The sequence below is a fragment of the Papaver somniferum genome, unplaced genomic scaffold (genome assembly GCF_003573695.1).
Source record: "Papaver somniferum cultivar HN1 unplaced genomic scaffold, ASM357369v1 unplaced-scaffold_16, whole genome shotgun sequence".
Classification (NCBI taxonomy): domain Eukaryota; kingdom Viridiplantae; phylum Streptophyta; class Magnoliopsida; order Ranunculales; family Papaveraceae; genus Papaver; species Papaver somniferum.
In genome coordinates this window covers 2743463-2768225 of record NW_020625486.1, presented here as the reverse complement: position 1 = coordinate 2768225, position 24763 = coordinate 2743463, and the positions used below count along the sequence as shown (strand labels likewise).

At 39.2% G+C, this 24763-nt stretch overlaps 1 protein-coding gene across 12 annotated transcripts; it reads right to left on the bottom strand.

Moving 5' to 3' along the window:
* Nucleotides 1-1625: 1625 nt before the first annotated feature.
* On the bottom strand, nucleotides 1626-10683 carry LOC113337347 (pentatricopeptide repeat-containing protein At1g71210, mitochondrial-like). 12 transcript variants are annotated; one of them, XM_026583045.1, is made up of 5 exons: nucleotides 7665-10683; nucleotides 4825-7277; nucleotides 2594-4598; nucleotides 2295-2470; nucleotides 1626-2017 (listed from the first exon to the last, which is right to left on the bottom strand). In XM_026583045.1, the coding sequence occupies exon 1, from the start codon at nucleotides 10462-10464 to the stop codon at nucleotides 7795-7797; it is 2670 nt and encodes an 889-aa protein (XP_026438830.1). In that variant the 5' UTR covers nucleotides 10465-10683; the 3' UTR covers nucleotides 1626-2017; nucleotides 2295-2470; nucleotides 2594-4598; nucleotides 4825-7277; nucleotides 7665-7794. The 12 variants fall into 12 exon arrangements, with proteins under 12 accessions (XP_026438830.1, XP_026438828.1, XP_026438829.1 ...); XM_026583043.1 differs by having other exon boundaries at nucleotides 1626-2470; nucleotides 2594-2651; nucleotides 2828-4598; XM_026583044.1 differs by having other exon boundaries at nucleotides 1626-2470; nucleotides 2594-2651; nucleotides 4465-4598.
* Nucleotides 10684-24763: the final 14080 nt, after the last annotated feature.

The window sequence follows — 24763 nt, the reverse complement described above, 5'->3', positions numbered from 1 at the left end:
GGAGAGTTCCCGGCGGTTAAGTAACACGAAAATCGGTCATGTAATCCTTTTGTTTTAGTAAGGTCTTTAGGATCTGCACGTGCGAAGGGGAAGGATTTAGTCCTACATCTCTCAAAAATGCAAACAATACTTGATATTTAGATCTCAAGATTTGAGAAATAAACGTCGAGCTCGGTCGCGCGAGCTTGTAACCCATGTGGGGACAACAAGGTGGTTGAACACTGACCGAGTTTCACCTGGTAGGTGCTTGTGTGCACGTTGAGTTGACTCGCCCGTTCCAAGTTGGGAGTTGGTCGCATTGCCCGGGCGTAGGCTTCGGCTGTGCTATCATTGTAGCGGAGGGCACCGCGTCAGGCTGGTTTCACAGAGCAACGAACATATCGAGGAACGATACGATAAGAAGGATATCGGGATAGGATATTCGCCCGATAATATCGGCCGTATCGGTCGATACGAAATTTTCCTACATTTCCTGATATGAGACGGTATTGGTCGTTTTCTATAAAGTTTAAGGATAATTTTGGCGAAGAAAGTCTTCCGGGTGGTAGTAGAGGTGCATGTAGCTCTCGAAGCAAGTCTATTAAAGTTACTCTTTTGTTTTTTTGATAAAATTGATGTTATCTATTATAATTTATCCAAAAATGTGTGGAGAAATGTTTAATATAAAATTATAGTCTCTAAATCTAGAACCGATATTTCAACGATAATATCCCGATATAAAATCGTACCAGTGTATCGGTCCCGGCCGAGATGAACCGATATCCGATATTAACTACATTGCTTCCGCTCTTGACAGTGGAAGGATCGCGAGTCGATGTGCCACAGTTCCAACTCAGCCTGGTGAACAACCACTTTTTTGGCTTACTCTGAAAAAATAAGTGTCTCCGCAACACCAGCAGCAACATAAATCTGCTCAGTAGGTGATATGCGTTTTGTATTAAATGCTTCCATTGTTCTATACTCATTTCGATGTATCCTTGGGAGAGAACAATGAATTTAAAGGAAGGTGTGGAGAAATCTCAATCCGGAAGTATAGAAGAAAAAGGAAAGAAGAACTTGTGGCAGGATAATAAAGAACTTGCAAAATTTGTATGACTTAACGATTCCTAGAACAACTAATGATTCCAAGTCCGAAGTGAAGGTCATGAAAGAGATGCTAAAGAACCTGAACCATGCGTGCTCCAATAAATGATCAGTAATAGTTCCAGTTGTCTTCAACATCTAATCCACAACCTTAACTTTGTAGTTATTATTTTGCTTCAATTGAACCTTAGAATAGAGAATGTTTCTGTAAGTAAGTTGATTTAAAAAAAAAAGGTAAATAATCAATTTAGTTTCATCCAACTCTCACTTTCAGACATTAACAATCTTCAAGCTCAAGATCCAAACAAGTGAAGGTTGGAGGGGAGTACTTGAAGGGAATTGGACCAATTTTAAAGCACAGACATACATACATACATACATACATACATACATAGAAGGTGCTAAACAGGTCCAGTCTCCTTCAACTCTCACTTACAACTTTAACACCATAACTAATGATAGATGGAGCTTGAATACTGCTTGGTACTTATAACGAGAATTTGCAGACACATTTGTGAATACTAGCCAGAAGGTTCAGAAAGGGAACTTAAAAGCACAACAACACCAGATGCATGCTAGTATTAGTAGAGTACATGTACAGCAAAAGAATAATGCTCCAAAAGCACAAGTTTGTTAGGGGGTTTGGCAATAGCCTCTTTTGGACCATGTTTTGTAATATTTGTCCAAAAACTTGACATATCAGTTCAAACCCCATCCGTATAAAGTTGCAGTGATTTCCTAGTAGTTAATTAATCAAACAACTAAAGATTTGTTATCTGTAAAATTTACTTAACTAGAAAACATAATATGTTATGTCACCTGATTTCTGGGAACACCTCTAGGTAGATTCATGGTTCCCTCCTTAGAAAGAACTCAATGCCCTGATCACGTATTCACATATCTTTATTCCTCTCATGTCTAGGTACTGCAAAAACTGTAAGTACCAAACATAAAAGATAATGATTAGCAAGCACTACAAGTGGAATAACAAAAAACTCGCGTAATTGATCACCAATCTCTTGGAAAAGTAAAAAAATGTCCTTAAATAAGAGCTAACCAAAAAAAGAAAATTCAATCAACGCTGATAATGTTAATATGGATTACACAGTTGAGGAGAAAAACACCAACTGCTAGAAGAAAAAACTTCGAAACAACCTGTAACGACATTGGCAACCACCTTGATTTTAGGATTAGACAACCATGAGACTTACTCTGCAAATCTTCACCAATTTCACTAGCCGAAGCGGAGGACCCTTTTGTGCAGGGGATTTATTCATAAGAAGCGTAATATACCTTTTGTTCAGTATTCATTAGTCCAACTCACGCACACAGATTTTAGAGATTGTGTTTTGAAACACAGCCAGTTGAAGTAAAATGAACCCCAATTCTGATAAAATCACAACATAAAAAGGTTAAAATCTTTATGACTCCATTACCTCCATTAATCAAAACCCGTTTGCTAAAATCAACTAATGTGAGGGGGTTAAAGAGATGTATGATGAGGAGTTACCCTTTTTGATTTTCAGTAAAGCTTCAAAAAGAGGCTGTTGATCATTCCTCTTCGAATACTGTAATTCATCAAAAAAAAACAAAAACAAATACAAACAACCCATGATTAGTCATCTACATACTAAAATGGGTCTTGATTAATTTACAAAATTAAGCTAAAATGGGTAACATTTATGGATTTAAATGAAACAGAAGAAAATAAAAGGAATGCAGGGGTGAAAAACAAAAATGAAACCTTTCCAAGTGTATGAATAAGTCTGTCAATAACTAATACATAGACTGTAACCCCGTAAGCCTGGAAAGGAGAAAAGGAATCGGTTTCTGGACAGAAAGCAAAGTAACTAATACATTTTGTACACTAAGCACGCAGAATTGCGGACTCAGAAGCCCTTATGCCTGAAGCAGGCATGTAGATATAGATTTCTAGAACACTGGGTTGCTATGCAGCAAGTTGATACCAAGTCAAAATCAGTTACGTAAGTCGAGGAGTTCGACGTATATGGTGTCTATACGGTGGTGCTTGTCAGAAACGCATGTACACTTCTAGGATCTAGCCATCTAATGAGTTCCTCGCCCAAGTTCCAAGTCTAGCTTGAAGATGATCCTTAGCTGTTGGCTGAGCATTTTATGTATGTAACATAGTAACATACATAGTAGTTCCCTATATGGTGCTTTTCACCCTTCCTGAAGCAAGTGAAGTGCATGTAGAATATTCAAAATCGTGAGTGAACCATAAAGGTGTGCCACATTTACAAATACATTGTGACTTTGACCATGTCCGTGTAAGCTGGAAGCTATTAAATTTTAAACAAGCAATCACATGCAAGGTCTTTAAGCAGGTGGAAATATACTCCTAAGGTGTTGATTTGGAAGTGTATTGCTCTACAGCCTTGTCTTATCCAACATGTCTAAAACAAATTATAACTAAATATTTCATATCTAATTTTTTTCCCAGAAATTCAGACACCAAGGGACCATGAGAAACCTGGTGCTCATTATCATGCTCCACTTGTTTGACCCTTTCTGCCGAGTTAGAGAAGATTTAGTCTACGTCTGGTCAATGTTTGTGTCCACAAAGACAGTCCGACTTGGACAGAGAAGTTAAGTCAAACCGCAACCAATTATGGGAGCGAAAATGACTGAAGGATATCTTTTAGAAAGGGAATAGAAAAGTACATACCTCTGGTCCTGCCTATCTTCTAGATCCCAGAAGTTTACAGTCCGGTCCGCAGAGCCGGGAAACCAGTTCAGGTGTTACAATTTATCAACAAAAGAAATTAGGGATGGTGAAGGAACACATAAAAAGATGGGCTTGGTGCCAAATATGTGAGATGAGCTATTATTTGCAGAGACAACCATAGCATGCAATAAGTTGCTAGCAGGAAGCTTAATTGTCTTAATGCCACATAATCTATTTTCCCAAGTACTATAAGGGATATATGGAATAGAGTCATCTCAAAACATGTCCTAGGGAAAATGTTGATTATACTCTGTGCTCTCTGAAATAGCATCCTCTCATAAATATAGATACACAGAAATTAAGAAAGTCAATTGGTAAGCAAAACACCTGTGGCTAGAAGCAACTCCATAAACTTAAGTAAAAACAGAACGGGAAAAGATGTCAAAATCATAATATCGGATATCTCATAAAATCTAGGAAGATACTGATTCAGTTAAAAAAAAACGCTCCTACAACTGAAATTTGCCACCTTGAAAACTCCAAAAAAATAAAATAAAGCTTCAGTAACAAACAAAAGGATTACTTACCACATGACGATTCTTTATTATCACGCAACAGAGAGGGGGACCAGCATCATCAAATTGGACGCATAAATGAATTGAATGAACATGATGATGACTAATAGTTCTTACCTCCCAGACAAATTTCTTCGACCCCAAATTCTTGGAATTAGAGTCACGGCCATTTTTTTTGATGATCCAGCTGCCTTTTCTGTTGCCCAGCGGCCAGCGCCTAATCATCAAGCTTGCAACTCTTCCTTCTGCCACTACATCCAAATGATTCAAGCAAATAACAATATGAAATTGTTTACGATGCTAAAAACAAAAACTCAAAATGAGAGACATGATTCTACCAGAATGACCACTATAGACGGAAACATTGGTAATCAGCTCTCTCAGATTCCTATGTGGGTTAGCCACCCCCCATAGGAACAGGCCTAAGTCGATAATTTTCATGATGATCATGCAAAATTAAAAGATATTTCAACGTACCTAGCAGGAAGTGGTAGCTGAGCACGTTCCAAAATGAAGAACACATTCACCCTTGACTCTCCCCACAAAATACTTCTGTATATAATTTAGTAAGATTGAGTAATGCACAACGGAAGCAAAACCCACCAATGAATATAGCAAGAGAAATAAACCGGTAAATGCATTTTAATAAAATTCCCAGCAACCAAGCCAAAGTCTAAACAGAGCTCAATGATCTTTATCCACGGTACCACGTGATACCATTTATATAGGTAGTTCCATGAAGCTCGTATATGTTGAACACTGGGATTACACCAAAATTCAGCCAAGGAAAATAAAACAAAAATTATCTATATATGGAGCTGCCCACATTCGTTACTCTAGAATTAATAGCGAACCTAAGGTTCATAATTGATTCAATCACCACATTCTTATGAGAAGATTTTCTTTGTACCTGCAGTAAAATGGGACAATCAGATATGCAGAACTAAGAAGAGCAGATGCAGTTGAGACATGAGGCCATGGAACTATGCAAGCAACAAACTGACTCAATCAGAATAAAGTACTGATTCTGCAAACCAAATCAATCTTACAAGGTAGTCACCGTGGTTGTTCTAATGGTTCAATCGTTCTGAAGCATCAAAAGCTCTTATGCCAATGCTTCCCTATACCTGGTAAAACTTCCTTAATCAGCAGCAAATGAAACCAACATATACAATCAACAAATGCAACCATTTGAAGTTAACTAAAACATGCCAAACTTCCTAAGAATTTTGTAAGAACAGTCATTGAAAGAGTGGAAAATCATTTGTAGAAAAAGAAACAAAGGACTACAAGACCGACTGTATCTGACGCAAAATAGTCAGTTTGTATAATGTCGATAGAATTAACATGAGCATGCTCCAGCACTAAAGTGAATAACCATAAAAGTATCACAAATCAATTGTATGGTGTAAACCGATTTCAATTATACCCCATTCTAAAGTGCTTTGGAGGAAACTGTGATCCGGATCAGTTCATACAATTGCCCTTACACATTTCTGTGCAACAACATAGGAAGTTTAGGACTTCCACAACATGTCAGGATTTATAACTTCATCTTACTCCTTGGACAAATTGTGTGATCCCAACCCCACGAACCTTGATTTGACCTTTAGCCTTAACTTGTGATTTACCAATCCACTGCAGACACCAGCTGGAAATCGTGTAAGGAACCACACATATAGACACACTGGAAAGAACAGATAGAAATGCTGTATACAATGTTCCAGCAGAACAGAATACATTTTGTATAAGATACGAAAAAGCTGCAGATATTGTTTTTCGCAGACTACATACGATTATAAGCTATTGCAGATAGAAGATGCAATAGCTGACTAAAGACATACAATCTTGCACCATTTAATATAATTTAGCCGAATCTTATATCCCTTTATGTCTGCTGATTATAATCTTATATATGTTTTTAAAATCTCAGCCATGTGATCATATATGCAGGACTTTCTCGTGTTTTCTTCTATTCATAATGCGTTCACTTGCAAAAAAAAACATAATTCTCTATTTGTATAACATTTAAAAGATAAAAAAAATTGAGGAAATCTTGATTTGGTAAATGAGAACTATCTTTGTTATTACTTATTAGACTACATCACGTGCAAATATTATGGATACAAGATTTACATGAAAATTATTCCTTGATTAATTTTTGCAGGATCTAACATCAACAACAAGAATAGGCAAAGTTCAGGACATGACACAAGACATGGAAAACATTCGAGATTTTGGAAACATAAATCACTAACACCAATACTTCCTATAAATCAGTTACTGGAGCAACTAAAGCTGATGCTGCCAGTTCAAGCTTCACTTGGAGATCTCATGGGTGATGGGCACAGCAGCAGTAGAATGTCAAAATAATCGCGAGGCTCAAAAAGGCTATCACAAAGCAATGAAGTACTAAGGTTCGAAAGGGTACACATACCAGGTGCCAAAAGGGCTCCAGTTACGAGTATGTTCTGCTAAAAGTGTATGAAGGAGCTAGCCTGAAACCCCTGGTCAGGAAGTCTTTTCTTTTACCATAGTTAAAGAAACTGAAAGCTGTAATTATTGAAGTTCTAAATTCAGTTCTCTAGCACCTTTTGCAAGTGAACTACCTCTCCTATATGCTATATCTCAATCACCAAAAATATATATATATATAAATTAAACCTAAATTTTTAAATAGCACAACAAAAAGCTATACACGAGTTAGCTGACCACTCATCAGAGGGTGGACTAGAAGACCAAGATTCCTTGCTTACCTAGTCACTGAAGGAAGAAGCTAGTTTATTTTTTCCAGGTGTATAGAGCATTGCTTGCACAATCCACGCCTTAACTCAGTAATACATTAAGATATGCGAGAAAACAAGTGTAACATAACCCGCAACCACCACAAAAAATAAATGGGATAGATTAATAACACACCTCCGCTCCACCTGAAAATCGACCCGTACAGATGGATAAATATTTAGTAAAATAGTAAAAAAATGAAGAAGTTTTCTTAGAACAGACAGTTAACAAAAGGGAATATCCCTGTTTTCCACATTTAAGCTTCATCATTCGAAAGAACACAAAGTACTCAGCGTACTGATTTAATGGACACTAAAAACAAGTTTTTATCACTATTTCTAGTTGTACTCTAACATCTGCCATAAATATATTAAATTAGGAAAAAATGGGCCTTGATACAGAACAGCAAACACGAGTTTGACACTGTATAAACTGAAGAAGCTCTTAACCACAAATGTCGGTATCAGATCTTATTTCATAACACTACAAGGAATGCAGACAAAAATTATGTGTCATCAATAAGTGACACTTACCTGCGGCTTCAAAAGAATGAGCAGGATTGGCAACAGAGAGGGAACCATAATGAGCCAAATCTTATCCAAATCACATTTCATTTCACATGTTCTTCTGAATAGAATATCCGGTTTGGCCAGTAACAGCATATCATGTTCTACCCATTTTATCAATCCATGCCTTAGCATCCTCTGGCCTGCCATACCTCCGTAAACCTTGTGCGATAATGCCATAAGTCCACCCGTTCGGTTCATAGCCTTTCATACACATCTTATGAAATAACTGGCTAGCGTCGTCCATTCTGTTGCGCATGGCTAGTCTTCTTAACAGCAGATTGTATGTAAAAATGTCGGGCGGAAAGCATTGCTCAACCACTTCGTCCATATTCTCAAGAAATTCGTCTCCAGAACCCACCTTGATCCCGCCAGAAAACAAACCAACCAGCTGCCCAAGCGTCAGTTTGGAAGATAGGGATGCTTCTTTGGGTGTAGCTTCAAAATTAACAAAAGCTTGATAAAGAGTCCGGCCCTCTTTCCTGAAAGAATGATAGAGAAGTACATTTCCGATGAAGGAAGAGGCTTGGCGGCCATAATGCTCCATCTCTTGAATAACCTTCACTACCCTGTTGTAATCTGTAAGTGTACAATATGAATTTATAAGCTCCTCGTAGTAATGGAGAGTGGGGATCAATCCTTTGCTCCTCATCCTGCATGAATAATTATGTGCTTTATCTGGCCTCCCGGCTTGACACAAACCAACCAGAAAAGTGTTGTACACTCTTGTTCCAGGCTTTCCAGTGTTGCACAGATGTTCAAAAAGACTCTCAGCCTCATCAATACGTCCACTCTTTAGAGAGCTATGCAGCATAAGAATCTTGGTACTCAAAAATGGCGCAACCCCATCAACCAGCATCCTGTTAAATACTTTTCTTGCAAGGTCAGGTCTTTTTGCATGCCCAGCTCCATCGATGAAGAAGTTGTAAATGTCAGGGTTAGGTTGCTCCAGGGACAACTGCATATCTAGCAGCATAAGAAAATTGTCTTCTGGATTTCGCCCCATGCATACGGAGCCAATAACAGCTCTGTACAAATACCTGGTAGGTTTGTAACCGTTATCTTGCATTTCCATCAGCAGTTTAAAGGCCATATTCCCCTGATTGGAACCGATAAACGCATTTATCATTTGCTTGAAAGTCTTATAATTTGTAACTTTACCGGTTTTACTTAGTTCGCGATGCATATTATAAGCCTCGGACGGCCGTCTGGCATTGGCCAAAGCATTGATACATTCATAAAATTTATCATCACATGGCACACCATTCCGGATGGCAATATTAAGCACGGTTGCCATCTTACCCAGCTTATTTACACTCCACAAAGCATCCGCAAGAATAGAAAAGGTCTTCTTACCAGGAAAGTAACCTTGCTCGATGGAATCCTGTAAAACCTTACATGCATCATCAACACTCCCGTCCCCGCAGAGCGTATTAATGAGATAATTGTAAGCCATGCTATTTAGTGATAACCCATAATCCAATCTCGAATTATACAACTCAAACGCAACATCAACCATTCCAGCCTTGCAAAAGAAGCATAAAACCGCATTCATAGTCGCTTTATCAGGTGTCACTTTTCCTTCTCTCATATCCAACATAAGGTCATAAACGTCCATCAGCCGATTTTCTCTCAAAAGCCTACTAATCAGCAGATTATATCTGAAAGCAGCAGGCAGATACCCTTCTAAGAACTGCTTGTCTCGCACAAAATTGATAGCCTCATTAATATTCCCAGCTCTCACAAGATTCTTAATCCAAATATCATAAGCAACCGGCATGGGTACATTTTTCAACTCCCAAAAGTCCTTCAACAAGTTACCTGCATGATCGAACATGTCCCTCTTACACAACGCATCAACAAGAACACCCAACATATGATCATTAACAGCACCCCCATTACTCTCCAACCCACGTAAAAACTCTTCCGCTTCCTTCAACTTATTCTGCTTCACGAAATTCTTCACTCTCAAACACGAAGTAACCTCATTACCGAAACCCCTCATCGTAATCTGCTCCGATATAACATCAAACACATCAAAAATACCTTGTTCCACCAACGCATTCAAAAAAACATGGTACGCAAACGAATCCAAATCAAGCCCTTGAAACCTCATTTTACCAAACAACCGAAGTGCAATCTCAGGTTTACCAGCAACCGCATAACCCATGACAAGCGTATCGTAAAACCGCACATTATGCCCAGACCTTCTACTCTTAAACTTATCTAAGAAACTCAACATCACATTCATCAATTTCTCTTTAGTTAAAATCTTAAAAATCGCATTAAAAGTAGTACGCGTATGAGTAAACCCATGTTGCCTACCAGCCCAATCAAAAAACTTCAAACAAGCAAAAACCTCTTCAGTTTTATTTCCTTCAGAGTTTTTTTTAATAACAATCTTACCTTTCTTCTTGTCTAAACAGTGTTTAAACACCTTCAACACAAGCTCCTCATTAAGTTTCAGCCCCAATCGACTCAATTCGATGTCTCTTCTCCCATCTTTCGCAATTAAGATCTCGTAAATCCGATCAATCTGCCCGTCGTTTCTCGAATTGAACCAATCTTTGATTGATAGAACTAGTTCTTTTGATGTGATATCGTTCAGAGATTCATGTGGTAATGGTTTTAACGAAGGTAATGGATGATAAGCTAGAGAAGAAAAAGAATGAGAATAACAAGATGATGAAGAAGAAGAAGAAATGATGAATTTAATGGTTAAGATTGGGGATAAACATGCCCTAGCTTTTCCCCATTTTGACAACATCACCTCATTCGGTTTTTGGATTTCAATTAAAAGGATTCACAGAAGAAATTGGGATAAACCCTAGAAATGAGTTGAAGAAGAAGATGACATTGGTGTTACCTATTATTCAGTTGCAGAGAGCTTCAACTGGAGGAAGAAGACGGCGGATAAAACTGATTTTATTTATGTCTTCATGTCAAAAAAAGGAACTTCCGTGACGCTTCGGCAACGGAGGAGGAGGTTTTATTGGCTCGCGTTTGGCAAACGTCTTTACTTTGTAGCCTGTAATCCTCCGCGGACAGAACTCGGCGGAAGTCGGTAGAAGTCAATCCGGCAATTTTTGCTTTTTAATATCATATCCGTCTCAGAAAAAGTGACATTTTTATTTTTCCCATTTTTTTCGAAAATAAGCCAAATGTCGCGTATCATTTTTCCTGAAACGGAGGGAGTAGATTGTTTAAAGGTTACTCGAGAAATGAAAAAAATGAAAATATCATTTTTCTTGAAACAGAAGGGGTGGCTTGTTTAGATGTCACTCCATAAATTGATTTTCGACATACAGGAAAATAAAAGTTGGATGTTAGGTAGAACTGTAGAAGTGAAAAAAGCTTCTTTTTGTGAAGCCGGCATCTTCTTCTAGTTTTTTTTTTTTTGCTTTGTAGTCCTATGTTTTATCAAGCTGAAATGCTCATGCGTTCTGGTTTCGCAATGCTAATAGATTTCAGAACCTGAGCCCGTTGCCTAATGAATATGTTGGATTAACTTCAACATTGAGGCTAAGATAGTCTCTAACATGTTTGGTTAGAATAAAGAAAGCCTAGCATGTATTCCTAAAGGGAATTAGGTTCCAACTAGTTCTAAGAATAGGAAATACATGTAGTAAAGAACAAGATTAGGAAATCGATGTAATCCTAAAGGAATTAGAAGTCATCTAGTTCTAAGAAAAGGAAAGACATGTAATAAGGTAATAGGACTAGGAAAAGGAATTCATAGTTCTATATATATATGATCACCAAAGTTGTGGTTGATCATATGAGCAAGATTAGAGCTTGTGTTTAGTTTTAAGAGATTTTCTAAACATCAATAAAGAGAGTTGTCTTTATATAAGCTAAGTTTCATCTTGCAGTTGCCATTAATTGGTATCAGAGCTTGTTTCCGAGCCATGGAAAACAAAACCACCATTGTGGGTGCAAAACAGTTCACACCACCATCAATACAAGTTCCAATCCTCAACGCCACAAACTACACAGTATGGGCCATGAGAATGAAGGCACTGATGAAAATCTATAAGGTGTGGGATACAATTGAACCAGGAACAGATGATGCAGATAAGAACAACATTGCTATAGGTTTACTCTTTCAAGCAATACCAGAATGTCTTGTTCTACAAGTTGGTGAACAAGAAACTTCAAAGAAAATTTGGGATGCAATAAAGGCACGTAATCTCGGAGCTGATCGAGTTAAAGAAGCCCGTCTGCAAACCTTAATGTCTGAATTTGAAAGAGTGAAGATGAAAGACACTAATACTATTGATAGCTTTGCAGGAAAGCTATCAGAGATAGCCTCAAAAGCTGCGTCACTTGGACAATCCATTGATGAAGATAAACTGGTAAAGAAGTTTCTAAATAGTTTACCAAGATCCAAGTATATTCATATCATAGCTTCTCTTGAACAGGTCTTATATTTAAAGAAGACTAGCTATGAAGATATAATTGGAAGATTGAAAGCATATGAAGAGAGAATCCTTGATGAAGAAAACAATGGAGAAACTCAAGGAAAACTCTTTTACACAAACGCTTACCAACAAAACTCTGCGACTAGAGGAAGAGGTCGTGGTAGAGTAAACAGAGGCCGAGGAAGGGGAGGAAGGTTTAACTCACAAGATAGAACAACAAGTCAGAATGATCAAAACCAAGGGAAAGAAAGGAAGGATAGATCAAACATTATTTGTTACAGATGTGATAAACCAGGACACTTCTCCTTTGTATGCCCTGAAAGAATACAAAAGATGGAAGAAGCAAACAAGAATGAAACAAGGGAAGCAGATACAGCTCTTTTCATGCACAAAGTTGTATTCTTAAACGAAGGGAAACTAATACCAAAGAAATACGAATCAAAGTATGGTGAAGAAGGAATCTGGTATTTAGATAATGGAGCCAGCAATCACATGACTGGTAAGAGACACTACTTTTCTGAACTCAATGAGAAAATCAAAGGACAAGTGAAGTTTGGGGATGGATCTTCTGTAGAAATTGAAGGGAAAGGATCAATTCTATTTCAGAGCAAGACCGGAGAACAGAAGCTTGTCACAAACATCTACTTCATCCCAAACTTACAAAGCAACATTCTAAGTTTAGGACAACCTACAGAAGTTGGATGTGATGTTAGAATGCGACAAGATTATCTAACAGTTCATGACCCAAGTGGAAGACTTTTAGTTAGAGTCTCACGTTCACAGAATAGACTCTACAAGATAAGTCCCATGATTGGAAGGCCATTATGTCTGAATATGAGACTGGAAGATCAGACATGGAAGTGGCATGCAAGATTAGGACACATAAGCTTTAGAACTTTAAAGGCAATGTTGGTTCGAGGGCTACCACAGATAAACGATGAATCAAGGATCTGTGAATCATGTTTAGTTGGGAAACAAACGCGTCAAGGTTTTCCAAAAGCAACAACATTCAGAGCCTCAAAGCCATTAGAGCTTCTTCATGCTGATTTATGTGGTCCTATTACACCACAACAAAACGAAGTGGTGGAGAGAAGAAACCGAACTCTAATGGAGATGACGAGAAGTTCATTAAAAGCCTTGCAGGTACCTAATTATCTATGGGAGAAGCTGTACGACACTCCACATATCTAATAAACAGGATACCTACGAAAGCTCTTAATAATATGACTCCCTATGAAAGCTTACACAAGAAGAAACCAAATCTAGATCATCTAAGAGTGTTTGGTTGCAAAGCATACACAAAAGTTGATTCTGCAACTCTTAAGAAACTGGATGATCGATCTCAGACTCTTGTGCATCTAGGAATTGAGCTTGGATCCAAAGCTTACAGATTATTCAATCCAACAACGAAAAGAGTAATAGTGAGTCGAGATGTGGTATTCGATGAAAAAGCAAACTGGAACTGGAAAGAAACTAATAATGGACCAAGTAGGGATCCAGGAATGTTTCACATGAGATGGGGTCAAGTAATTTATGAAGGAGAAGGACCCATAACCATCAACACTGAAGATAATCACTATGATAATCAAGAAGAAAAGAGAATATTGAAAACACTGAGAATAACGTAGAAGAAGAAGAAGAAAAACAAGAAGCTTATGCAAGGAGAATTCTGAAAGAAGCAGGACTTGAAACTTGTAATCCAACAAAGATACCAATGGAGTTTGGACTTAAAGTTTCAAAGGCACAAGAAGAAGCAGAGATTGATTCAACGTGTTATAGAAGAAATGTTGGATGCCTTAGGTACTTGTTACACACAAGACCAGACTTGGCTTTCTCAGTGGGAGTAGCTAGTCGTTATATGAAAAGTCCACGCAAGTCTCATGGTGACATCATGAAGCAAATATTAAGATACCTAAAAGGAACAATCACGTATGGATTGAAGTATGGTCGAGGAGGATCAAAAGGAATTGTTGGGTATAGTGACAGCAGTCATAATATTGACCAAGATGATGGAAAAGGTACAACTGGTCATATATTTTATCTAGGAGAAGCACCTATTACATGGTGTTCACAGAAGCAAGACACGGTAGCTCTGTCATCATGCGAAGCTGAGTTCATGGACGCAACAGAAGCAGCTAAACAATCAATATGGCTTCAAGAATTATTGGGTGAAATCAAAGGAAGAGAACCTGAAAAAGTTCTCATCAAGATTGATAATAAGTCTGCAATTGCACTCACTAAAAATCCAGTGTTTCATGGGAAGACGAAACACATTCACAAAAGGTATCATTTCATATGAGAATGTATCGAGAAGGAGATCATCAACGTTGAACACATACCAGGAACTGAGCAGAAAGCAGATATACTGACAAAGGCACTAGCTCGGATCAAGTTTGAAGAAATGAGAAAACTGATTGGAGTACAAGACATGTCACAAGTGCAGTTGAAGCTTAAGGGGGAGAATGTTGGATTAACTTCAACATTGAGGCTAAGATAGTCTCTAACATGTTTGGTTAGAATAAGGAAAGCCTAGCATGTATTCCTAAAGGGAATTAGGTTCCAACTAGTTCTAAGAATAGGAAATACATGTAGTAAAGGACAAGATTAGGAAATTTATGTAATCCTAAGAGAATTAGAAGTCATCTAGTTCTAAGAAAAGGAAAGACATGTAATAAGGTAATAGGACTAGGAAAAGGAATTCATAGTTCTATACATATATATATGATCACCAAAGTTGTGGTTGATCATATGAGCAAGATTAGAGCTTGTGTTTAGTTTTGAGAGATTTTCTAAACATCAATAAAGAGAGTTGTCTTTATATAAGCTAAGTTTCATCTTGCAGTTGCCATTAGAATACATGATTTATCTAATCAGTAATCACAGAGCTACTAACTTCAGATGTAGTGCAGTTTGGAAGTGGAATTTTACGTAATGAATATGAGATTTTGTGGCTTTAAGATACAAAAATATACAGTACATGCCATGAATCTTTCATTAGCAGTTGACACGCAGTGGAATTTTGGTTACAGTTAAAATGCATTCAAAACTAGAATTGCTTGCCAACTACAGCCTTTGATTAGTGTACCGAGAGTGTGCTTATTAAAAATGATAAATTACATTCACATTCTCTAGCTTCCGAAGAAAGACTCAAGTCCCACAACCCCTAGAAATGGTCCGGGTATCTCCATTCTTGTCCCTTCTTCTTCACATCTGTTAGTCAATTCCCTGCATTCCATCGAAATAAGTAATCTAAGTAATAGTAACAAAAAGTTGTGAAAACAGTAAAATGATTTTGTGCCGCCATGGTAATCGCAACTGAGAACTTGGACTCTCTTCAAGGTATGTATCCATATACTAGATTGTTTGTAAGTAAACAGCATATTTAGTCCAAGATTAAAGTTTATTCTGCTTATCATGCAAAAAATCAAAATCCTCGAGTGTCTATAGTAGGCTTCTCATACATATTTATCCACTGAAGCTCTCTAACATGCTTTTTATGTTACTTAAAATCTGAACTCAGACGAAAACAAATATTTAAGAATGTAATATCCTAGTAATGTTAACACTACAACGTTCAATTGACCAATATTGATGTTCGTAGCTCGTATACACGATCAAAACAAGAAGAACATGACAAATCAAAATTACACACCTTATCAGTACAAGTTGGAAACCCAGCATCAGCTTCTTCCGAGAACCTCACTAGTTGTTTCATCTCCAGATGTTCCTACAAGAATCAAGTCAAAATCAGGTCAACTTCATAAACAAAGAGACCCCATTATCAGATTTTCAAACAAATCACCCAAGGCAACCAAAAGACCTATACTTACAGAGAGAGAAGGTCTGTATTTTTTCCACTCTGAAACACATTCTTCTTTATCCGATTCACTCTTTTAAGAACTTCTCTAAATACTGTGAACACGTAAATCACCTAGGCATCTATATGTTCACAAACAATATTCAAACTCTAGGTACCAACTCGTGCTGATAATACAATGACATTGATTCCTTGGCTCAAAACCTTCGGGTTTATCATAGCCTCATCTAAGAATACTGCGAGTGGCGTTTATGCAAGGGGAGATAAAGAAAACGAAGCATAAAAGGAAAACTCATGAAGCGTTAGACAAGAATAAAGTGTTGAAGTGTAAATGAGACCGGGATTTACGTGGTTCAGCACTAAGGCCTACATCCACGGGGTTGTTGTTTCACTATGTACTTGATGATTACAAAGATAGTCGAGTGACTTTGTAGTTTACATAGGTCTGTCTATTGTAAAGGACTAACTTACACTTACAATCTTTTCTCTCTCTCTCCTTCTTCCCCAGTTTTTACGATCCCTTTATTCTTGGTGGAGAGGGGGTATTTATAGGGTTAGAGTGTGGGACCCATCTCTGAAGGACGTTGGAACCTTATCTTCTTGTGTTTTGTGTCCATCACGCAGGGGTCTTCGTTCGTAACTTCATCACGCAGAGTCATCCTCGTTCGTTCCACGGGTTGATCGACACGTATGCTGCTCAGAGTGTATAATGCGGGTAGTTGAGGCGTCTGCTCGTGTCAGGCAAGTGTTTTCTGCCTCTGTCGCGTCCATGTCAGTACATCTTCTCTCCATCGTTGATCTTGGATTCTTTTGGGGATGAGATAAAGTAACTCTTTGAGAGTTATTTGGTGCTCCGCAGTACAACGTGTTACCGGAACATCCTTTAACTTCTATCCTTGGATTATTCGGGCAAAGATCCCTCGTTGACGGGATGGGATTCTTGGTTATGAGCGTGTGTCATCATACTTTGATGACCTTGTCCGCATGCCCTCCATGTATCTTCCTATGTACACGTGTTTGATGATGAAATATGTGCACACAATTTGCCCCTTTTCTTCGGGCTTGAGTGTTTAGCGGGAGCATTGAAGAAAATAGTCGTTACATATTCTTCATCTCTCCTAATAACTTCTCCTAGATACTTGGGCATGTTTCTTTATTCGTGCATTAATTGCTCATTAAATGGGCACGTTTCACATTCCTCTCTTAACTTCCTCCTCTTTCTTTCGAGTATATTAAGGAAGAGAGAAAAATTAATTTCATTCTCTCCGTCTTCATTCCTTGCTCTTCAGCCCTTAAATTCTATGTCAGTCTTCATTTAAATTCTCTGTCAGTCTTCATTCTTCAGTCCTTAAATTCTCTCCGCCTTAGCATTAATCACACTTGCCTCCTCTTTATTTCTGATTTGTTCTTTCTGCTGCTGTTTTTGCTGGTAAGTTTTTTCTTTTCTTTGTTTCCACTGTTTTACGTTATGTTGATTTGTAAATTTTCTGCTACTGTTGTCCCTTGTTTGTGATGAAGAACTTCTTTTAATGCTTGCATGCTAGTTTTCCCCTGTTCTTCGTCTTAAATCAAGGAGGCCATTGTTTTGCTTGAGCCTTTCAGGGTAGGGATTTAGGGAATTTCGAGCATGTATGCTAATTTTAGGGTTTCTGCGTTATCGTGTGTGGATTGCTATTTATGTGGTTTTTTTGATCTTATGATGTCCTTGTGTTTGTTTTTGACTTGTTTATGATTAATCTTTTCGCAGCCATGTCTGACCGTCCGCGGCTTCCTTATCTGACTCCTGGTTCTGGTCTATCGAGATCTCCTCCGCGTAGAGAGTCTCAAGATGATGTTCGTAGAAATCGAGTTTCTTCTGGGGCTAAGGCCTCATCTTCTAGGGAAGAGGTTCCTTCGACAAATCCTTCTGGGTCTCGAAAAGTTGTCGATCGCGCGGTGTCTCGTCCTCGTTATGATGTTAGGAGTACGCATCCACCGACTCGTGCTGTCGCTTTTGATGTTCCTCCTCTACGTTCTGTAGAGCCCGAGCGTCATCTGTCGCCCCCTCCTATAAGTTCTTTTAAAGGGAAGAATACCAAAGGTGGTGTTCCGAGGGCTGAGTCTTCAAAAAATCCTTCTTTGAAGAGAAAGGCTTCAGAGGCTTTCATTGGTTCATCCGGTCCCGCCGAGGAGGATGAGGCTGCCCCATTGATACGCAGCGTTTCGGTCAGCAAGAAAAAAGTAACGTTCAAGCATATTGATCTCGAAATATTCAAGGAAAAGCATGAGCTTCAATCCTTCGAGGTTCGTTTATATGCCCCTGAGGATGATATTACTTATGAGCTTATCTCAAGGTATGAGTTCGATGAATTTCATTTGTTGACTACGGTTGGAGCGTTCGAAGTTGGTCTTATGCTGCCGTTGTACAAGTCAGGTGATTCCTTCTACTATAATGTGCTTGCTAGTCGTGAAGGCTCTTCCACCAATACTCACAGCCGTTCTGTATCGCAACTATCGGGGAATTATCTCCGTGCACTGAGGGAGTGCTATCTGCGGAGTAAGGGGGAGACGACAATGACTTGTTACGTTCCCAATCCCGCGGATAAGGAATGGTATACTCCTGAGAATTTCAATAACTCCTTCGGTGATTACGTCAATAGTAGGAACCGTAAGTCGTGGAGTGTTAGCCTTCGGAATCTCGCTGCTCCTCGGGGCGAAATTCGTCTGTTAAATGAGGTCAGCGATGCCAAGCTGAAGTATGTTCCCGGCACGGAGGGGTCTAGTCAGCGGAAACTTTTTCCGGCACGCGAGAGGATCAAGCGCGACCATGACTACGAGTGGCACGCTACCGTTATCGAAGTTGTTGGTCCTTGGGCGTACGGTTGGATTCCCGGTCCACGCGGTTGGCGTCCTACTGAGAGTAGCTGATGAGTGCCAAATAATGTATATATTTATCCCTTTTTATTGGCATTTAACTCATCTTTTGTGCATTAATTCTACATTTTATCCCATATTCTGTATTTTCATTTTTTTCAAGAATAAATATTTTTCTTACTTAATTTTGCATTTTTAGGTAATAAATAAAGTCTGGATGACTTGCGGAGCGGAAAAGAGCTGAAGAGTAGTGAGAAGCCGGAAGAAATTACGCAAGGAAGCCGCAAAGAATGGAGCGCACGTCCAAAAAGCTAGGAATGGGCTCAAGAAGGAAGAATTGTTCTTAAAGAAGATATGGGCTTGGCATACCCAAGGCCCAAAACCCTTACCCAAACCCATTTTCTATAACCAAAACCGCCTCCATCTTCAGCCGTCGGATTGGATCCATCTCATCATCCAATGGTCGCTTCTTCATCGTTCATCAAAATCTGAAGTCCCTGCAAAACACCATAGTACCTAAATTCCAAGCCTTCAGATTTGATCACATTTAGATCCTACGGTCGCTTCTTTGCATGCTCATCAAATCTCGATACTTCCGCTTAACACTACAGCACCTAACCTTGATCTTCGTCGTTAACTTTGTTGTATTTCACAATCCAACGGTCGAAGTGATTCATCTCTCATACCACCGTTAGATCTACCAACCATCTTCACACCCAACGCGTCTCCTCGCTAGACATCAAAGTTTGATGAACCCGCTCAACACCTTAGCCATCGAACCCATCGACCTCAAGCCAAACACCCTCTTCTTCCCAAATCATTTTCTTTCCCCAAAACCTCTTCTCCACCACCATACCGCCTGCAACTTCACTGCCACCACCATCTCTTCCATCACCACCTCGAGCTTCACCATCTCCATTCTCTCGACCAAATCAGAGCCTTCACCATCATCCAGCTCCCTAGTATTTCCCTATCTTGTTCTTAGCATCAACCCTAGGTGCTACAAATAAGAAAGAGAAAAGCTAGGGCATCAGTAGACGCAATTGGGAGCTGTAGAGCTGAGGAGGAGCAGAGGGAACATCAACAGGGCATGGGTCGAGCGTAGGGGAGACCAATTCAGAAATCAGTGAGTTTAATTTGGAATTTAAAAATTAGGGTTTTCAAATTTGGGAATTTTCAATTTAGGGTTTGTAGAAATTCAGGGTGTTGTAACAAACTATAAATGGATGTTATGGGTGTGGTAGAAAAGCTCTCTGGGCTAGCCAGTGAACAATATTTTGAATCAATTCTCATTTTTCCAATTTCTGTTTTAGCAACAGTTGAATGTGTGTATCCTGTATGTATGTTGCATTTTAATTTAGTTTGTTGGATGAATGCTGTTGTTAAACTCATGTCTAGCATGAGCTAATTCACTGCAACTAAGGCTCTGATGAAGCCTAGTGCACTGCTAGATGATGCATGGTTAGGGTAGTTTTCTTAATGCCTGTTTGCTTGAGAAATGAGAAGTACTCAGTGCTCTGGCATGCCTGTGATTGATTGTGCTGTCAAAAGACAGTCAATGCTAGGGGCATATCAGTGAGCAAGCTGATTTTCATCTCATTCTAGATGTATGCATAGGATTTCCAACCCAAACTAGATTGCATTGCTTGATTAGGGCACAAGGTGGATTCAATTTCCTTAGTAACTTCACACAATTCTGCATCTTTCTCTTTGTCTGTCACTATTGCTCAATACCCTTGCCTTAGGCTGCTGCCTTTGTTTCACTACCACTCTAGACCATTGTCACTGTCACCATAGTTACTGCCTTTAGCTCACTATACATTTTAGCTAGGAAGACTTCTTGTATGCTCCCACTCCCTGTGGACAAACCCCTACTCATCCCTATATTACAAATCTTGGCCTTGTATACTTGCAAGTGTTTTGTGTGCTCCCCATTTTCACACCAAGTTTTTGGCGCCGCTGCCGGGGAGCTGGCTGCCATATTTTTGAAGTTTTCATAGCTGTTGTGGCCTTGCTGTGCTTGCATAGTTGTGTGTGCTCATTGCTATCTTGTTCACTCACATGTTGCTGCTGGAGCTGTGCTGTATTTTTTTGCTGCTGCCAAGCTGCTGCCAAAGCTGCTGCCAAAGCTGCTGCCAAAGCTGCTGTTGCTGTTGGAACTGCAGTGAAGCTGAAGTTCCTGAACTGGTGCCACTGAGTTGCTGCTGCTGCTGCTGCTGTTGCTGCTGCTGGTGAACCAAAGCAACTGCTGCTGCCAAGTGAAGCTGCTGGGCTGCCAACTGAAGTGAATCTGCTGGGCTCTGCCTTCTACTGGTGGGCTTGTACTTTTCTGAATTGGGCTTCACCAACTTCAACTGAACTGGGCTTGCCAAGTGCTGCTGGGCTCTGCCACCTGTTGTTGCTGGGCTTGAGCGAGAGCTGCTTAGGACGATCCTAAAGCCCAACTGGGTTGTGCAACTAAAAGGGAACAAAAGCCTAACTGGGCTTCCCTCCTTAACCAATTAAGCCTAAAACCATGAGTAACCCACTTGGGCCTCATTAAATATTCAATTTGGGTATGTAATAATTAATTTATTTTTAATTTGGGCTTGTAATAATTATTTTTATTTTTATTTTTATTTTCTTTTTCTTTTATTTTCTTTTATTTTTCTTTTATGGGCTTGTAATTATTATTATTGTTTTTATTTTCTTTTATGGGTTGTGCTAATTTATGCTAGGTTTAGTTCAAAAACTTTTCCAAAGCCCAATTTTAAACCAAAAACAAAATCCCTTCTTAAAACCAAAATTCCACTCCTTAAAACCAAATTCCACTTAACCCTTTCAAAACCAAATCCTTATGGGCCCTGTTTTCTTCCTTATCTGTGGGCTTGTTATTTCATGAGTGGGATATGATTGTAACCTTTAGAGACCAATCAAATAGACTAGTTAGAGTAAATCAAATAGACCCAATTGACATATCCACAACTTCTGAGGAAAACACACCGGACCAATCTGAAACAATGGGAGAACCCTGTACCCTCAAGGATTATATGTACCCAACTAGAGCCAGTCAACCTTCTTGTATTGTGCTACCCGAGGCTAATGGCCATTATGAGCTCAAATCAAGCACAATACAGATGCTCCCTATTTTTAGAGGTGTTGAGAATGAAAACCCTTACCACCACGTGAGAGAATTCGAGGAAATTTGTGGAACTCTGCGTTTCACTCAAATGTCCGACGAAACCCTAAAGTTAAGGCTCTTTCCTTTCTCCCTGAAAGATAAGGCAAAGGCCTGGCTGTATGCTTTACAGCCTCAATCCATCATGACATGGGATGACCTCATAAAGGAGTTTTTCAAAAAGTTTTTCCCGAATCACAAGACTGCGACAATTCGTCAAAGTCTGAATAGCTTTGTGCAATTAGAGGGTGAGACCTTAGCTAGATACCTGGAGAGATTCAATGAATTATTGCTCCAATGTCCCCATCATGGTTTTGAAAAATGGAGACTTGTGCAAATTTTGTATGAGGGTCTAGATGTGTCCACCCGAACAACGGTTGAGTCAATGTGTAATGGTCTATTCGTAGACAAAACTGCTGATGCGTCTTGGGACTTCTTGATTGAAGTAGCTGAAAAGACGCAACAGTGGGAATCCATCCGTGAACCCAGAAAGACTACATCCGAAGCTAAGGCTTTTAGGATTGAAGCAGATTTCGAGGGAAGAGCAAACATGGCATCAATAGTTAGGAGATTAGAAGAGTTAGAACTACAATAGTTAGGAGCAAACATGGCATCACGTAGGCATCTATATGTTCACAAACAATATTCAAACTCTAGGTACCAACTCGTGCTGATAATACAATGACATTGATTCCTTGGCTCAAAACCTTCGGGTTTATCATAGCCTCATCTAAGAATACTGCGAGTGGCGTTTATGCAAGGGGAGATAAAGAAAACGAAGCATAAAAGTAAAACTCATGAAGCGTTAGACAAGAATAAAGTGCTGAAGTGTAAATGAGACCGGGATTTACGTGGTTCAGCACTAAGGCCTACATCCACGGGGTTGTTGTTTCACTATGTACTTGATGATTACAAAGATAGTCGAGTGACTTTGTAGTTTACATAGGTTTGTCTATTGTAAAGGACTAACTTACACTTACAATCTTTTCTCTCTCTCCTTCTTCCCCAGTTTTTCCGATCCCTTTACTCTTGGTGGAGAGGGGGGGGGGGTATTTATAGGGTTAGAGTGTGGGACCCATCTCTGAAGGCCGTTGGAACCTTATCTTCTTGTGTTTGTGTCCATCACGCAGGGGTCTTCGTTCGTAACTTCATCACGCAGAGTCATCCTCGTTCGTTCCACGGGTTGATCGACACGTATGCTGCTCAGAGTGTTTAATGCGGGTAGTTGAGGCGCCTGCTCGTGTCAGGCAAGTGTTTTCTGCCTCTGTCGCGTCCATGTCAGTACATCTTCTCTCCATCGTTGATCTTGGCTTCTTTTGGGGATGAGATAAAGTAACTCTTTGGGAGTTATTTGGTGCTCCGCAGTACAGCGTGTTACCGGAACATCCTTTAACTTCTATCCTTGGATTATTCGGGCAAAGATCCCTCGTTGACGGGATGTGATTCTTGGTTATGAGCGTGTGTCATCATACTTTGATGACCTTGTCCGCATGCCCTCCATGTATCTTCCTATGTACACGTGTTACATGATGAAATATGTGCACACAAATACCACTTGTGAAATCAAAATCAAATGTTAAAATTCTCTTCTTTTAAATCTCAGGGAAAGAGTCTTACTTGTGGAAGCATTGATGATAAGCAGAGATGATGTTGATACGGAGAATTTCTTCCTTTTTACCCATAATAAAACACAAACTCAAACCCTTAAACCCTGGATAAACCTTTGCCAACCTGCACAATAACAATACAGTGATGATAAGGGGATTTTTTGAGCTAGAAATGGTTTTTTGGAACTTTCAAGTATACTGAAAAGGAACAAAAGCATGATCTGTAAAGGGGCAAGAATGCATCCGCAAAATTCTACAGTAGAACAAAAGCATGATTTTTTGCCCATGCCACCTTGAAACAGCGGTTTCTGGTTTCTCATTGTTGAAGAAATATACTCAACTCCGATTGAGAGTGGCAAAGTCCGATGCTTTCCACCTACAACATTTCAAGGAAACCAAATTAGATCAGCATACAAGAATCCCAATATGTTAATTACTTAAGGAAATAATGATGCTACCAAAGCTCCTCCACAAGACTCCAGTAACTCTTATAAACTTTCTGGAGCTAGAATGCTAATTATGAGCTTTGGATCCTTTGGTGCAATTACCGAGTTTTGCACTTTGGTCTTTGCTGTTTATAAGAAGTTTGCAATATCAAGAACCAGAATTTCATATAAAAGTGTAGCTCTTAGGGTCAATATATCAGTTTCCATGTTTTTGAAGCTCAGTGACTCCTCATTGATCATAATATGAAGATTGATAATATTTCAAACATTTTTTGTAGGGTTCGATAATGTTAGAAAACGAATTCCACTCAATGATCTTTATTGGAAATTTGTGGAACTCTGCGTTTCACTCAAATGTCCGACGAAACCCTAAAGTTAAGGCTCTTTCCTTTCTCCCTGAAAGATAAGGCAAAGGCCTGGCTGTATGCTTTACAGCCTCAATCCATCATGACATGGGATGACCTCATAAAGGAGTTTTTCAAAAAGTTTTTCCCGAATCACAAGACTGCGACAATTCGTCAAAGTCTGAATAGCTTTGTGCAATTAGAGGGTGAGACCTTAGCTAGATACCTGGAGAGATTCAATGAATTATTGCTCCAATGTCCCCATCATGGTTTTGAAAAATGGAGACTTGTGCAAATTTTGTATGAGGTCTAGATGTGTCCACCCGAACAACGGTTGAGTCGATGTGTAATGGTCTATTCGTAGACAAAACTGCTGATGCGTCTTGGGACTTCTTGATTGAAGTAGCTGAAAAGACGCAAC

What these genes read in the sequence shown, in the direction of transcription:
- LOC113337347 (XM_026583039.1), bottom strand. Translation starts at nt 10,464, where the DNA reads ATGTTGTCAAAATGGGGAAAAGCTAGGGCATGTTTATCCCCAATCTTA.